The 18428-nt window shown below is 32.2% G+C and overlaps 1 protein-coding gene across 1 annotated transcript in view; it reads right to left on the bottom strand.

Annotated features, from left to right (window-relative positions):
- Positions 1 to 18428, bottom strand: part of LOC136974595 (beta-alanine transporter-like) — a 72020-nt gene that overhangs the window by 13087 nt on the left and 40505 nt on the right. Inside the window, exons 2-3 of the mRNA XM_067269525.1 lie at positions 2582 to 2685; positions 2174 to 2328 (exon numbers count right to left, since the gene is read on the bottom strand). Of these exons, the coding sequence (XP_067125626.1) occupies positions 2174 to 2328; positions 2582 to 2685 (259 nt within the window). The remainder of the gene's footprint in view (positions 1 to 2173; positions 2329 to 2581; positions 2686 to 18428) is intronic.

Here is an 18428-nt window from a genome sequence, read left to right as displayed (position 1 = left end):
TTAAACAAATCACAGATAAAATGCAAGGAAATGAGTAAATTTGTAAAAGGTAGGCATTTATATGGATACATTTCTTTCCGCTTTCTACGTCTTTTTTCTGCTTTCTACAGAAGATATCGTGAATAAGAGAAGAGAAAGCACTATACCACTTCTGATACATCTTCCCAAGGCTAATAAAACGAGTAAAATCCCCCTCTTTGGACTGGAAGAGTATAGTTCTTTCGATACTCGACAAAATAATTGAAAAATCGAGCTCTATCCGATCTTTAGCTACAATTCTCCGGATTCCTCCATTTTCAATAGAATACAAGATGTTTCTACATCCTTTTTGCCTTCTTATTATAGATGATAACCGGATGTAGAAGAGGTTAGCATCTTCCAGCTGCAAGCTATTCTTTTTTTGTTTTCTGCTTAAACTGAATATTAAAAAATCGATGGAAATTTATACTGTATCTTCGTCTATCTAAAAAGGAGGGGGAATTTATAGCCATCTTTGCTCATACGAAGGAATGTCTTTATAAAAGAGATAGCTGCAGTTTCTACCTCCGGCTGATTTTTTGCACACAAACTGCATGTTTTACTACCTTCAGTCGGGATGGTCCTACTTTATGACAGCTATGAAACTGACACTTTTGTGAGATCGACTCTACTCCGCCTATTAAAAACTTTTTCTTTGTTCATTTATGACGTCACAAAAGTTTCTTGTCTAAGTACTAATCCCCCGTTTCTTCTTCCATCCCTGGAATTCCTTCCTCTTCTCTCTTCCCTAAGTGGAAAGAGTAGATTTTTTATAGAGAATAAAGTTGATTTTAGCCAAGAAAAGGAGAGTAAAATGTAAAATTTGGCTTAAATTAAGTCCAAAAGACTCTACTTATCTCGATGCAGATAAAGTCTTTGACCTTTAAACTCCCCAAATTGGGAGTAGGATGAAGCTAGAAGCAAAATATGGGATTTTTACACGGTAGATTTACAACGCTGTAGTAAATTTGTATACTCTTGAATTTGGAGGCTTTCAGTAATTCTTAAGAAAGATAATAGCATTTTTTGCATATTTTACATATAACCTAAAGATTTAACGTAGATTTTTATAAATTCGGTGAACAATTGATGAAAATTTATTCAATAATTAAATGCAAGGTTTTGATCTTCGGGATAGATGTAATATTTTTAAGGATAATTATGACATTTAAAAAGATAAAATTTATAAATTATTATTTAAATTCTCTAGACTTAGAATATAATTGCTTTATTTATATATTTTTAATATCCTAAAACAATTTTTCAGTTAATTATTAATCGGAACTCATAGGAAAGTGCTTCAAAAAATGGAAACTGGAAGATCATCAAGTATAATTCGCAAGAAAGAACATACAAGCGACTAGAAATTGCATATTTAATAAGTTAATATACGGAAAAATTTGACGTATCATTTGTAAGTTGCACTAGAAAATATCGATATTAAGTGAAAAATACGAGAAATAAACAGAAATAATTTCGTACGCTACAGTCCATTTGGCATATTTGTGTTTAATAATTAAACACAGGAAGAAAATAATAATCTTCCGAGATGATTCGGGAGAATTTCCCGAAATTAGATAAAGGACTTTACTCTTATATTTTCCTATTCTCTGAATAATTAAAGGAAAATTTGTTTACAGTTCAGCAATTTAGGGAAATTTTGGGAATTATTCGGATAATTAGAAAAAAAATTTACAATCGCTCGTCAATTTGGTGGATAATCGGTTATAATGAAGGGAAAATTTGTTATCTCTGGCGACAATTTAGGGATGTTTTGAGTATTATTTAACAATCAAATAAAATTTCTTAAATATCTTTGGAAAATGAAGAAACGTTTTCCGAAGATATTTAGGAAAACTTTAGAAATTTTTTAAACAGCAAAACAAAGTATTTATTTTTTGATAATTCGAAAAAAATTTAACGTATTTAATGTCAATTAAAGAGAACTTTTACACCAAAAAATTAAAAAGAGATTTTCCAGAGTCATGTATACATGTATAACAATAAAAATAATAACAATAGTGGAGAAACAACGTGTCATTTACGTTTTTTTGTGAGTTATACAGTGTTTTTTGCGACTTTCAGAGTGTTAAAATCACATTTTTCAAGCTTATGTAGAGAATTCTTAAAAAAAAAAAAAAAAAATGAGAGTTACCGAGAGCAGCAGGAGTGGCGCTGACAGCAGGCACAGTGACGCCCATCAGAAGTCGAAAGAGCACAAAGGACACAAAGTCTGGCGAGAATGCGCTTACGACTCCAACAAGGCACTGAACAGTAAGAAAGAGGAAGAAAGACGGACGTCTGCCGTACCTAAGAAATAAATAAATAAATAAATATGGTGGCCGTTGGTGGTATAATTAACGATTTTAACAGCGCGTAAATCTCTCCACTACTTCCGGTTCCGTTGTCGGTAGTTGTGTATATACCATTCCTCTCGTTGCTCCAGGCTGGAGAGGTGACATCGATTGCTCCGTCGACATTTAATTTTCTGGCAGATAAAATACCACGCTACTACTATAAATTCCGTAACGGTCGCGCCTTCCAGTGAGTAGAAGGCCCTTACCTCTGCATGAAAATCAGGTAGAGTCCTTGACCTATGAACTCTCCGAATTGGAAGAGGGACAAAGCTAGAACTGGCAACCAGGCTTTATCACACACCAGATCCCACTGGAAAGAAATTTTTAAAAAATCCAGTTTAATTATGCTTATTCGTCTCTCAATTCACTAATATCTGCTTTAAAAAGAATTTATTGGATAATTAAATAAAATTCTATTCATTCTCTGTCACAGTAAAAATATTTAGCGTTTTCTCCCCAAATTATACGGTTTAAATTGTATTCGGCTGTCCAGGAGAAATTTTTCCCCTTGCGCGATGATTTCAAGAAATTTAGGGAGAATTTTCCTTTAATTTTACGTTAATTAAAGGAATATTTGTTCGTCCGTTCAAAAATGAAAGGAAATTTTGGGGATTAATAAGATAATTAAGAGAAATTTCGTTCTTTTTGAAACGAATTTGGGGAATTTAGAGATGAAATATTCTTGATTATTCAATATATATATATTATATTTAAAATAGCATTTATTCTCTCGTTTACCAACATAGAGAAATTTTTAGATAATTAAGGAAAACTTAGGGATTAATTTCTCTTATTACAATAATTAAGGAAAAATCCATTCACTTATTCAAACATCCAAGAAAATTTTAGGTATTTTTCGGGTAAATAAGAGAAACTTTTCGTTCGCTCGCTGTCAATTTAGGGAAATTCCAGAATTTTTTGCTAATTAGGGAAATTTTCTTTAATTATCTGAGTAATTAAAGGAAAATTTGCAAGTTTGTCAACAATGTAGAAAAATGTTAGATATTACTTAAGTAATTAAAAAGTGTTGGGTGTTATTTGGGAGGTAAATTCACTCGCTTATCAATTTTAAAAATGATCAAGGATAATTTAGATAATTAGGAGAAATTTTATTCCCTGGAGAGATGATTTAGGGATATTTTAAATGTTCTTTATTTGCCGGATAGTTTAGGGGAAATTTTGGAAATTTCATTAATAATGAAGCAGATATTTACTCTTTTCGCTCCTGAATAATTTTTAAAAACTTCTTACACCAAAAGCTAAAAAATAATTCAGAGAATCACACTCTTCGCCTAATTAGGAGAAATTTCTCGATATTATTACGAAAAATTTCTTAAACTTCCCGGATAATTAGGAACATTTCTCGTAGATACCGAAAGAAATTAATTAAAACTTTCGTAGCTGAAAGCAAAAATATATTTTTTTATAAAATTTTTTTAACATATAAAATTTGTAAACCTCTCTACAAAGGATATGATATCTTTCGTGCGCATTCTTAGATAAATCCCGTGCTTTTTTCAATTTTTCTCTTTGAAATTCGAAGGAAAAGATGTTTTTCTATAGAAGAACCACCGGAAAATACCAACAAAAATTTCTGTATTTTACATTTAAAAATAACAGCAGTTCGTACAGACATACAGCATGGCGTATATTTGAATCCATCCGCCATCGTGTCTGTTTGGGTAACGAAATGAATCTCTCATCTCGAGATGGCGATGAAACATCTTGTCAGTAGAAAAGCCGCAATTTTTGGTTAGAGGACAAAACCCGGAATCGATTGCTAACATTCTCTTTCAAAAATTATACTCCCCAATGAAAAAAATCCTCAAAAAAAAAGTCAAAATGGTGCATTAGAAAATTGCATTTGCAACACAAATGGCGGGCGTATTTTTAAATTTTTAGTTAATTTTTGCGTACGGACAGGCAAACGGATGAATCACGTAATGAATGACGAGACGCATGCTCAGTTTTAGCGACGTCGACCGATCGATAGTGGCGACCCCGATGGGGATTTGGAGACGTTGTTTATTTTCGAGAAGACATCGTATTACGTCATTACAGCTTTAATGGCATCATTACAGAAAGGGAAGAAGGGGGGAGGATGACGTTTTGCTTTCTTCCCGATACGGGAGGAACCAAAGCGGAAAAGTTGTCGAGTTCGTAAGAGACGTTTAATAACTCAGAAACGGGGGAGGGACGTAAGAAGAATGATGGACAGAAACTGAAAAATGAGAAAGCGCCATCAACTGAATGGTGTATTGCTTTCCCTTTTCTGCAGAGTGCCATTCTCGTTGGATGTTCAATAAAGAACGTAATTATTTTACTCCGGTCTCGTCTATCCATACTGAATTTTGGAAAGATATTCAATACTGTACGTAGTTGATGCTTTAAAATAACTAATTTACGAGGCAAAAGATTAATTACAACTATCCTCGAGCATTTAGCACACTCAAAAAGTAAATATTCATTGGTTTAGGTCTCAATAATTGCGCCATTTTTGTTAAATCGTATCAGCTTTAAACTTTGTAATGTTTAAGGACTCCTACGCGATGATTTTTTAGTTGTTTACAATAAAACAATCTGATAATGTCTCGGAGCCTTTATACCAGTGTGTAAGGGCTTCAAGACGCCGATCTGAGTATCTCAAACTAGTGTCTTAAACCTATTTAAATGTCCTAGACACTGCTTAGACTAGGATTAGATCTGTCGTGCGGTATTTTTCTTACATACAGTACATAAGAAAGAATTGTATAACTACTCTTATTGATAAATCAACTATTTTCGATTTTTGTTAAATATAAAACTAGAATTTGTGTCTTATTGTACACAACAGTAACACAACAAGTCATTAACAATTAAAGTTTCTAATAATCCAACCGAAAACAAACATTTGAGTTCTCATAAACACAATGCAATGCAGAAGTTTGTATAGCATAGTAAACAAAGTATCGTTTATAATTATAAATTAAGCACGCTTAATCCATGGATATTTATCTTCTGATTGTGCTGAATGCTCGGGTTGTAGTTCTAACTAATTTTATGTTTACAATTAGGAAATCAGTGTCTACAAGTTTATAAAGCAGAACACGTTTCGAAATGGCCAAACTTCGACGAATATGTACTGTACAACCAAGATTTGGGATCGGCTTCAAGGACTATCTATTACGTTTTGTTTAAACTATAAAATTATATTTTATTGGATTAGACACTGGTTATTTACAGGAAGCCATCTGAGAACTCCTTGTACGCGTTATAAGACATTCGAGGGAGCCAGATTGCTTCGATTACGTAAAATCAGGATTTAGGATCGGTTTTAGGGACTTTATTTCTTATTTTTCTACTTATAAATTGTATATACTTGGTTTTTCGATTGTAGATAATCATAAACTTGTGTATAAGAGTCATTCTTACAAATGAAAGCAAAGGTTTGAAGACTTTCGACAGAACCAGATTGCTGGGATTACTTAAACCCAGGATTAAGGATCGATTTTTTCCTATTTTTCTAGCTAAAAATTATATTTTGATATATTAAATGAACTAAGCAGCAATTTTCGAAAGAAAAGGAAAAAAATTAAATATATTGCACAACCTGTTCCCAAAATGCAGATAATCTAAGCGAGATCTGATCCTTATTAATTGCTTCCAAACGACACCTATTTATTAAAGCTGGATAGAAGAAAATAATTTAAATATTTTAATTAGTAAAAAGATAATTTTTTTTATTTTTCCGTAATTTATTCGTGGAAAGTTAGAGGTGTACTCAACTCCCTCTGATAATACTACTTTCACATTAATCCTATTACTTAAGCTGCAAAAACAGCAGTTTAGTTCGAAATTATCGGATATCAAATTAACTGAATTATGTGAACGTTTAAGCATGTTAAATTCCTCTTTTTTCCTCTCTCTCCCCTCTTTTATTCTTGTTCATGGATAAATTCTAGTTTGATGTGAAAATTGCATTTTATCAGATATGCAAATTCATAAAGCGATTATTACTTAGCACATAAATGTTATCATTTTAATTAAAGATAAGCTCAAATATTTTTAAAACTTTGTTATAAAATGAAATACATTTCCACTTTATAATAATGTAAATTTTTATATATTTTTTATTTATCTTATACACAGAGGAAGAACGAACGAAAAATAGATACAGATAACACACAGGTAAGTACGGTAAGTGGTAATTAATTATCGAGTTTTTTGCCATATTTAAACTAGAATTTAACGAGAAAAATACTTTATTTTACTAAAAATAGTTTAAAATAATTATAATTTACCAATTTTTAAAGATTTTAACCAGCTACTATAGAAAGAATGAGCGAAAATTACAGTAGTCTTGCATAGAAGATTGACCGTACTGTCCAATAGCGATACAGTAAGATGGCGCGGCTACTAGAATCAGTTACGATATCCGGACTATTAATCAGTAACATAGCTGCTACTGATTATTACCATCGTTATCGTATCAGCAGTTTGCCTATCACAACTATCAGTCAATGCGTTATCGCAGGTATCAGTAATTGCGCTAGCACCGCCATTTTCGAATGATGTATGCTGACTAATAGCATAGTTCTATTGATAAAGGGCTAATAAACACTTTAAAAATGCAAAAATTTCATTATAGAAAATTAACACGTATTCGTATACAGTGGAAGAATATATCCGCAGAAAAATAGTAGAAAACAGCAATTAATTCGGAGTTTGTAAACTAAGAGTTGGTGTTTTGTGAAATGGAGCTTGCTGAATTTATTCATATGCCCGTCTGTCATGAATAATACATGATTTGCATCAAGTTGAGCCCAAAATTTGCGATTCTAAACCTTTATCTTGTTTAAGAATCATAGAGAGAAAGCAAGTGCTTATAAAACACCAGAGTTAAGCGAGTGGAGAACTGTCGAAATTCCCGAAAAGACAAAGAAAATTGAAATTTTCTCGTATCCGTTCTCGGCTGCTGACAGATATACGTAGATCCGTTTAAAATAATATTTCTGAAGTAAATTTTCTTTGAAATATTTACGTTTTCTTTACTTCTCTAAACAGAACATCTGTTCTCTTTTCTATAATACAGAAACTTTCAATTTTTTATACAGAAAACGTTGTACATATGTTAAATGTATAGCTGCTGCTAGTTGGGCTATCGCAGCTTCTGGCAGTTGGAATATTGAGGCCTCTGGCGGTTAGGGCATCGAAGCTGCTTGTATAGTTTATTAGTAAATTTAATCTAACCATCATTTGTGCCACTAATTAGTGAGAATGAACTAAAATGCAGACATTGCTATTGATCATTACGAGGAATTTAAGTTAGAAAAAAGAAGTTGCTTGCGGTAGATTCAACAGAGAAAATGGCAGGAAGGAACCTGAAAAAATACCATAAGAAATAATTCGAACTCTTATAATTGAAAAAAAATGTGAAAGAAGCAGACGATTTCTGATCTTGTTTCTGTTCTGACGTGGTACCAACAGACACAAAACGAGATCCTTCAAACAGAAGAGGGCAATAGCATCATCGAATATCGATCGATAATGATAACAACCAAGGTGGGAAGACAACATTTGCCTTCGATACTTATTACTATACTTTCGCTGAGTTCAATGATAACAGTAAATGGATGGCAATAATATTGATTCTGCTGGGAAACGACCCCCAAAAAACATGCCTCTGCAGATGAAATCTAATATTTTGGATCTCACACCAGCTTAAAATATGAACATTTCTAACGTTATGCGTATTTTTTTTCTTTATATTTATAATATGTTTTTAAGTATTGGTGAGGATCGATAGATGAGGAATTTTAAATCGTTTGTTACTTAAAAAAAGAGGAGTTTTTTGTCTTAAAGTCGATATAATTAACTTAAATTTAGAATTATTTAGTACTTATAAGGGATTTTTATCTTTATTTTTGTGTAAAATTATCTTATATATGTTTTAAAATGTGTAAAAGATCGATTCTTGACGATAATAGTTATTGCTGCTTTCTAAGATGCTACTATATTATGATAATTGGTACTTGTAAAATGCTGTAATCATTTTCAGAAACAACTATTAACTTACATTTAATGATACTCCTAATGTCTTCACTATCTTTGCTCATATCTGTGTATCAATAATCATTTTTTGAAGATGCCGCCCGATGTTTTTTAAGATATTAGTGAATAGTATCAAAAGTTAATCATTAAATTTACCACTGATATCCTAAAAGATAATTGAGCAGTGATTATTAAGTGACTTTTAAAATTTTAATTGCTTATTTGCAGTTTCTAGCAGTTCTTGTTTATATTGGGAAATTCTTAGTATTCTCAATCTTCTTTTAGTAAGAATATAAGTTTGTTTCCTAAATTATAGGAGAGAGTAATATGGTCAGTAGGTTATTGCCGATATGGTTATTGGCTACTTCAAATTCGACGCAGCTATTAGGTGAAAGAAGGAAAAGAGAAGATGGAAGAAAAGAAGAGAAAAACAGGAGAAGAGAACCAAGAGAGAGGAGAAAAAATGAAAAAGAAAGATTTAAAGAGAAAGAAAGCGGAGATGAAGAAGAAGAAGTAGAAGACGAAGAAAAAAATGGTAAAAAAAGAAAAGAAGATTTGAAGAGAAAGAGAGGAATGAAGGGGAGAATGGAAAGGAAGAGGAGGAGGAGAAGAAGAAGAAGATTTGAAGAAAAAGAGAGGAAAAAGTGTGAAAAATGGTAGAGGAGAAGGGGGAAGATTTAAAGAAAATGAAAGCGAAGGAGAGGAGAGAAGAAACAGGAAGATAAAAGAAAAGCAAAATTGTATGTTTCTACTTTTGTGAAGTCAATTCTTCCTCTTCTTCTTCAAGCAGATTTTTGAGAGGGGGAAAACACCCCAAAATAAGCCGATTAATTGTTTATTTACTTTCCTTAAAAAATAATAATAAATAAATTTTGCGTACGGAATAAACACTTAAAATGCTACTCACCTCACGCCAATTACACAATGCAGTGCTATTAGCAGAAACCAACCGTCATTTCTTTTTTTTCCCTTTTTTAATAATTATCTAACGATGGTTCCTACAACAAGGCGATTATCATTTCCTTTCATAAACAAAGACTCCATCAATTACGTTCAAATTAATGATTACATTCCTCAAAAATCGCATCGACTGTACTCGTCGCGTGACTCTCTCCACCCCGTACAGGCGCAATATTTATTAAAAGGAACAGAAAAAACTCAACTAAAAAGAGCTAGGGATAAATTAATTTGATTTTTAATTGACTTTCCTCTTAAGAGAAGCGGCAGAAGCCATCAAGTTAATAAACTTTTTCGTTGGCAATAAAGAAAAATGTCTGTAATTAAAGTTAATAAGACAATCCATTACAGCTGATCCAATGGAGAATTAACTAGAGGAAGTGCTCTACTGATATATATTAATGATATTTTTGATACAGATGATACTCTTAACTTAATGCATTATTCGATTATTATTATCTTAATTAATTCCGATGACGTTTTGAATGTTGCAGGTGATATTTTCTGCTCGTTTTACTCTTCTCGAACTACGATATATTGTTAACTATCAGTGATATTTAAGTAGATAAAATTTGTAATTACTGTAAATTATGTGAATTTTAACTAAACGATACGCCATTTGTTATCTTGTTTATCAATTTTATGAAGGAAGAGGTGATGAAAGTTTACGTTTATAATGTCGTATCAACGTAAATAATTGGTACAAATGGTAATCGCAGATGATAACATTGCCTTGGGACTTAAAAAACACCTAACTTATGCGCTCACGTGGACAACTAGACGATTCTTTTATGTAATACACACTACTATCTTGCGTATTTATATATAATTCTGTATATAATACGGTTTTCCAATTAGTAAATGCGATCACCGTAAGATTCATCTTCATTTTTAGGAGAATTCACATTAGATATTCCTCAAAAGTAAAAAAAAAAAAAATGTTCTTTAATTATCCAAAAATATGGGGAGAACTACTACGTGATTTTCGAACACTAAATTGTATGTATTTACAGTGAATTTATATATGTAACAGTCATCTATAAATATCGAAATGTGACGTTTAGGATGCAAAATGTTAATAAATTACATTCGATTCCCTTAAAACTTTGAAAATTTTGTGTTTAAAACAATAATATAATGTTTTATATTCTGAGAAAATGGCGTAAATGCTATTTTTTCACCGTTTACAACAGCATTTGCACATACTTTTGTGTAGGTTGTTCTAACTTTCTAGTACCGGATACTTACAATGGATAAGAGTTAACAATAGGAACTGAGGTATGTAAAGAGGAATTCAAAATACAAATTACATCTAAATTCTCCCTCCTTTCTCGTGATAAAATAGCATTTATCAAAATATTCACGATTTATACACGATGAAGATTTATCATCCCTCAAGGCAGGAGTGGCTTTGCGGTTCCAACTTCAACGACGGATACGAGCCAGAAGGGGGATGCAAGAGATGTAGGGGTAGAAAATTTACATTAAGCGATTGTAGATGTCTGTAATTTAGAAGATTCCAATTAAATCGGAAGTGGAAGAGAGGTATAAACAATTAATTTCTAGAAAGACGGAAGGCTTTACGCTTCCTTCTGTCTAGAAATTGATTGTTCTGTTCATTTTGGGAAACTAGCATCTCCAATCCGACTGCTGCTGCAATTAATTTACCTGAAGAGAAGTCGGAATTTTCTCTATTCTTCTATTAAACTCCGAAGAAAAAAATATTTTTCTAATGTTTCCGAAAGCTAAATCGGCTTATAAAGTCTCAAACTTTCTCGGAAATGAATAATCATTGCTTAGATTGTCCCTCACAGTGTCAGATATTCTAATGATTATGTTTACTCACACAATCTCTAGAATAATCGACTGCGAGTTTAGAATATCTACAACAAGACTGTAATAATTATCTTGTAATTTGCAAGAATATTCCCCATATATTCGCATGATACGTGTAATCCGCGTATAACTATAGAATAAACACTAAATAATTACTGTACAAGTCATCGTGTAATCGTCACATATTCGCGAATATTCGCTAGATAATCATAAAACGTTTTACACATAGTCGAAGAATATTTGCTACGTAATCACTTAATATTCACCAGATAACTAAGAGACATTCCTCACATAATAATGGAATGGTTCACTACACATTCATTACATTACAACTAGAATATTCACCATAAAATCACGAAATTCTGGCCACATAATCGTAGAATAGCCAATTAACTAATTGTTGAAATAATCATTATCTATTTACCAGAATATTCACCAGATACTGGTGAATAATAAATAAAATTGTCAGTACATAACCAATGAAATAGTTGTCAGTCGATCCAAGAAATGTTCTTCATATAATTATAAATTATTTGCCACATAAACATAGAATAGTCACATAAATGCTGGAATTTATCCCATTTTCATAATAATTACTAGAATATTCAGTAGATGATAGAAACGATCAACACATAAATATTAGAATTGCCGGTACATAATTGTTGGAATTAATAGTCATATAATTAATAGAATGTATAAAACTGCCATTAATCATTAACACGCAATTACTAGAAGACTCACATATAATAATGGAACATTCAGCACATTGTTAACGAGTATAAAAGAGTTCATCAATAATCTTCATTTATGAAATAAAAAAATATATATGAAAATCACCTGTCATAATGGGCAAAATATCGTCAAGAATTAACTAAAACAGTAGCAAAAGAAAAGGAAAGAAAAACGAAAAGGCCGTAACCATAACTGCTGGTGTAGTTCATCGTCAACAAAGGGGAAAAGAAATGGCTTCGAGTCGTTACAATTTACTGTAAAAAGATAAGTTTTGTCGACAGTTAATAAATAATGAATGAGCGATTCGAGTTGCCACGTGAATGGCGCTATCGAGTATTATTCCAGACGATTATTGATTTCCAGCGGAAGAGCTTTTTGATAGGCAGAAACAATTTAGCAACACAATTTTTATCGACCATCCTCCGAGGTCAGTCGAAAATCCTATCGTTTATCGAGGCCGGCGAAAGGCCTACGAATTGATATCGACGCCAATTGCTCACCTATAAAAGAATTTATTTACTCCCCGCGAGTATCTTACAACGGATAGCAGCCATTCAAGATATATTATGGTGTAAATGATGATAAACAGCAAATGGTAAATACACATCTGGGAGCACGTCTTCCACTTCGATATTTCTCACTACCTAAACCATTTATCTGTCACTACACGCGCCGAATTTTCCAGTAAACACCGGTAGAATATCCACCCTCCCCGTTCGTTCCCCGACCGATACGAATCGATTAAACTCCGCCCATCTTTAATATTCTCGATTGGTCATCTAGGAGTTAATTAAATTTTATTGGCCCGTTTCCACGGTAACTGTTGCTACGGTTCGTTCGATTTTCCTCTATTAAATTTTCATCAATATCCATTCGACATCTCTTCCGCGGATCCTAAGAGGTTGATGAAATCTCCGGCATCTTGATGCTAGAAGATGCTCTAAGCTCCATTTATTGCTTCCGTTTTACGGTAAAACACGGTATAATATTGTCTTTCCATCGACCACGTGTTGAAGACCGCGGCATTTAGTACAATCGGAATTTGTCGTCGATAAACTGCCGAAAAAAGGGTCATCTTTCGCATAATTTCCGACGAGATATCGATCAAATTCTAGTTTAAGAACGTTTAAAATTCGATTTTAACATATTTTCGCGTGTAAAATTTGCATTTACATGATTGATAAAGTAGTTATCTCGGATGTTATCGAGAAATAATTTGCTTCTCTTTAATCAAATCACCATATTTATCTGCAACTCCAATTGCGGCTTGTTTATTCGTTTTGCCAGATGAAGAAAGCAACGAGCGTGGAAATTCTTTGTAATTCGCTAGCATGGCGGAAGAATGGTCGAAAACAATTACTTCCAACTCAACAATCGATGCCGTTGATGAATTCTTGTTGCCAAAATTAACGTCACTCGCCTGGAAGCGCGCATTAGATAAAGATTCATTGGGATGTAACAGATGCCGTGTTGGTTTTTTATGGCTTACACCTGATTTTATCAATATAAACGTTGGGAAAATGTGTAATTTTATTTAAAAAATCCGAAAAAAGAAAAGCAATTAGCACGAATTGGTCGGAAAACTCGAGAAATTTCAGAAATATTTTCCAATTTTTAAAGATTTTTTGTTTCAAAAAGTAATTTTAGTTGGGTTTTAGAAAGTGAAGACGATTTTTCTGGCTAGAAAGATGCTTCCAAGTGAATTTCCTGTCATTTTATAGGTCACCGAGAAATTTTTGATAATGAAAGCTGTCTTGCAGGGTTAGAGAGAGTGTGAACGTGATTTTATTTTTATCGCTACTTCATTAAATTAGACACGAAGAGAACGAGAGAAAAATTCGCTAAAATCTCTCTCCTTCACACATCACTAATAGACCCGAAATGCTTAATAAATAATGACCTTTCTTCTTCCTTCTTCTCTTACCATTTGCGTCGTCGTAAATAAAGTCATACGCCTTTTGTTGCCGCAATATGTAAATTTGATGCATCCGCCGCCCAAAATTTTGCTAAATTTAATGCATTTTACCCATAATTTCGCCTTTTTAAATCGATGTATTCGTTGTTCCACATGACTTTGACTCAAATGTCCCAAGATTAACGTTGTTATTCACACAATGTTGTAATCTTGGCTAAGAAAATTTAATGAATTAATTACGTCAGGAAAGTAAATATATATAATGCAAATACCAATGAGAATGTAATTTTCCTCAATCTCGGGTCTTCTACAGCAATATTCCTGCAATTTTTCATCCATCCGACTCTTCAGAGTCCATATTAATGCAACGTGCAATAGACCCATGCTTACAGAGCTCTTATTAATGCAGTTTGCAACGTACTCCCGATTCTTAAAGCCTTCATTAATGCCGCTTGCAGCAGACGGAGTCCATTGAGCCTATAATAATACAATTTGCCACACTTCCGAGATCGAGAGATCCGAGTTCGAGTTTGATATGATCCACGATGTTTCCTGTGCAGCACAAAAATTACGTAATGTACTGTACTTGCGCGTTCCGTTTGCAGTTATTCAATTGGTCTTAGCGATTGGAGCCAACATACAGAGATTAGCATATGTTATTAGTGAGGAACTGAAGGCTGCAGGGTAGCTCTCTGCACCAGTGTCACCATCATTAATCTTCGACAGATGGATTTATAGCTAAAACCAGAAAGCTGTTCTTTCTCTAAAGCCTATTAATCACGTTGTTTCTGGTGGCTGCGCGACCAAGCATGGAGATCAGCAAAAAGAAACTTCTAAGAAAACACGAAGAGGTCATAGATCAGGGGGCTAACTTGTAAGGTCGTAAGTCAGTGATCAGCTACACATCACTTTCTGTATTAGACGATGGTCTTTTCTATTGTAGCAAGAAAATGCTTCGATAAAATCGTGATTAATTAATGACCTGAAATCTCGTAATCTTGGCTCGAACCTATGACCTGAAAATGGAACATAGGTCGCAAGATTAGAGGGTTTTATTGAATACCTGAATAAAATCTTTAACTTTTCAAGGAATGTCACAGGACGACAGAAATTTTTTGGAATTTTATATAATTAAAACCCAAAATAAAATCCTGGAGTCTTCATCCATATGATCCTCTTTATCGCAGGAAGATATTCTTATAAAAACATGAAAACCTTTTAAAAATCCAACATCTCATCATCATAAATCTCAACCTAATCATACATTATACAAAGGATCCTTATTCATCCTTCTTTGTTATTTTGCACAGTAAACCGAATTCTAGTCCAGATACAAAAATGAAAAACTACAGCATTTTCTATGCAATTTTAAAACAAAAAAACTGAATAAATTCAAAAAATCGCTGAAGCAAGTCAAATTTTTCATTCTAAACACATCGCATTCTTTATTTTGTGACTTTCTTCCCTTATATTTTAATATAAAATACGTTTTCTGGGCTTAAATTTATTCCAGATTTATCCAGAAACCGTTGAATTTAGTAATATTATGTTTATTTAACTACCATTGCACTAAACTTAATTAACGCGGTCCAAACTAGATCACCGGATTCTAATTATATATAGCAGTTTATCCAAACTCTTTAATTAATTAGCTTACAGAAACTAAATTAAACTAAAAATTTGACGTGTTTTAATGTATCTAAACGAAGTTTAGAGTTAATTTCATCATTCTCTGCAGAGAAAACTTATCTTTCCATCACTCCTCTGTACGATGAGTGATGGTTTAGTCACACAGAGCATCCTTCCTCACTAAATTCATTTTGATGTAAAACTATAAACAAAACGTATAATTATCCTTATTATTTGTCACAACCTGGTTAAACATGTTGGAGATTAATAAGCCGATATCTACTTTTATAATTAATTATTTCGAAAAATAAGACGTTGCTGATGTTAATTCTTAGGAATTTATCATCTTTCTTTCTTTGATGGCTTAAATTCAAAGTTCTGAACGTAATTAATGTTCTCTAAGCGAGGTGTTTCTGAAGATTCTTCTATTAAGTATGCTCTTTCTGTATCCTTCTGTGATAAGACGTTAGTGTTAAATGTGTTCCTCTTCTCTATTAATATGTTTCTACACAGAGATATGACAATAATATTGTGTTAAAAACTTGTTTCTGTTCCGTACTATCAATATTACACATTTAAATAAGGAAAAAGAGTGTTTCTTACTTCCTAAAGTCAACACAATGTGTGAAATGTTTCACTCTTCCTAGTTATAATGTATTAAATGGAAAAATAGAGTGTTTCTATTCTTATATGGTAAAAAACACATTCGAATGTGATACAGAAATGTGCTCCTGCTCCTATATAATCAGTCAACCCTAGCAAAATACAAACCAAAACGTAATTTACTTTAACATAATAGGGGGAAAATGTGTTCCGCTGGAAAACACGCTTATAAATACTAAATTTCTGAAAAAAAAACGTAAGAATGTTTCTCATAATAAAAAATAGACGATTTTCGAGCTTACTTAGTGAATTAAAATAATAATAAAAAGAACGTTCGTGTGTCGAAACACAGAATTACTATAAAACTTACTATTTAATATTTTTATACACTCTTACGTAATAAGGCTAAAATTTCATTAATAATACAAAATTCCACACAAATTTTGCAACAAATAGAGCAAGTTTTTAATTGAAAAATAAAAGATCTTAACTCGTTCCGGGATTTTTCTTAAATATATATTGATACATATAACTTCTAGATTTATATAGGAAAAAATAACTTAAAAAATTAATTTAATTAAATTAATTATTGTGACACGGTCACAATGCCGGGCTACAATTTTTAATCATATTTTTAATTTATTTAATTTAAAGTATATGCTTTCCACCAAATTAGTAGTGGCTTGCCCCTGTACATCATACTTTTCCTTTAATAATAGAGTCGTGCCGATCATCTATCTAACAACTTTCGGGGGAGAATTTTTAAATTGAAATAACGTAACTTCCGGTGTATGCCAGAGGTTTATGTATAGTTTATCGGGCTTCCTGTTCCTAAGCTTTTTATATTCGGTCTCGACTTTCACCTGTTTCTCACTATTCTCGAGATTAAGGAAGGACAGACAGACGGACGGCAATGGAAATTTATATTTAAATTTAACATCTTTATGTTAAAGAAACAAATTAAATCACTTCCAAAGTGTTTACGAAGAATGCATTGATAGCAGCAAAGTGTTATTCAATAATTAAATTTCAATTTTTGAAACTTAGCCCAAAGGAAATTTTAAACTTACGCAAATATTTTGAAGAATTCCAACAACACATTAAATCCCTTCAAGTCAAATTGTCTTTTGTACTTGTTATAAGATAAATTATTAATGTTATTGTTCCAGATTCTTACAAGATTAATGTAATTGAAGTAAATTCACGAGAGGACGAAGATGCTTTAATCTTTGAAAAATCCCTCTAATTTTAGTCAAATTTATCATTTTCTTAGCCAAATTTTAAGTAAAAATTCATGCGTATAATTACCTAAATATCAATTAGGTTGTACAAAATTAGCGTTAACAAACTTTAACTCGTGATTGATGCGACTAACTTGCTATTATTATCCACTTGCTAATGAGTTTGATCGATTTTAACCTAGACGGGTCCCTATTAGTTTGTGTTTAACGCTTTGGATGCTGATGAAAACACTTTAGAGTTATAGAAAACCGAGAAATATCCCCATCAGTCTTTGTTTCACACTCTCCAGAATGAAGAAAACACTTTATACAGCCTTTAGAGTTACAGAAAACCAAGAAAGACCCCCTATTAATCTGTGTTTAGGCTAGTGGTTGATGGCGAAAACATTTTATACAGTCTTTAGAGTTAGAGAAAACCGAGAAGGACTCTTATTAATTTATATTTAACACTCTAAACAATGGTTTTCACCATTAAACTTCGATGAAGTATAGAAACTTTCATAAGAATGTACTTTACTTTCGATTCCACACACTAGAGATTCTCATTAAAGATATATATAAACACTCGAATTTGAACTAAATGTAGAAAACTTTCGATAGAATCGAGTTAAATTTAATTTTGTTTGCAATTAAACAACTTTAGAAAGGTTTATTTAAACAATTATTTTAATAATCAAACAAAGCATTACTGATTTTCATACAATGCCTGCAGCTCTTCATTAATTATTCTAACTTTGTAACACGATAATGTTTGTAAGAATGGCAACTTTGAATTAAAATTTTCATATTAAGAAGAAAGAAATTGCATAGAAACAGTGATTTAAAATAAAATTTAAAGTTGCGAGAATGCTTTTAAATTTCCATTTCCTTTTCGGATGGTTCCGAAAGTGGAAATTTGGCTACTTCACCTCTTCAACGAGAAGACTCTTTTAATCACTCCTCTGAACTGAAATTCCACGCTAAAGTGTCAGTTATCCAGAGGAAAGAGCTCAATTTTCCTCAAATTTACCATTATATAAGTTTATCGACACTAAAATTTATGAAATTTATACAGTATTTTGGCCTAAATTCATAGATCAAAAAATAGAAGCCAACATTACAAATTTAGTT

This window comes from Centruroides vittatus, unplaced genomic scaffold (genome assembly GCF_030686945.1).
Source record: "Centruroides vittatus isolate TY-2023 unplaced genomic scaffold, ASM3068694v2 contig_351, whole genome shotgun sequence".
NCBI classification, from domain to species: domain Eukaryota; kingdom Metazoa; phylum Arthropoda; class Arachnida; order Scorpiones; family Buthidae; genus Centruroides; species Centruroides vittatus.
This window is presented reverse-complemented; position numbering and strand designations above follow the sequence as displayed.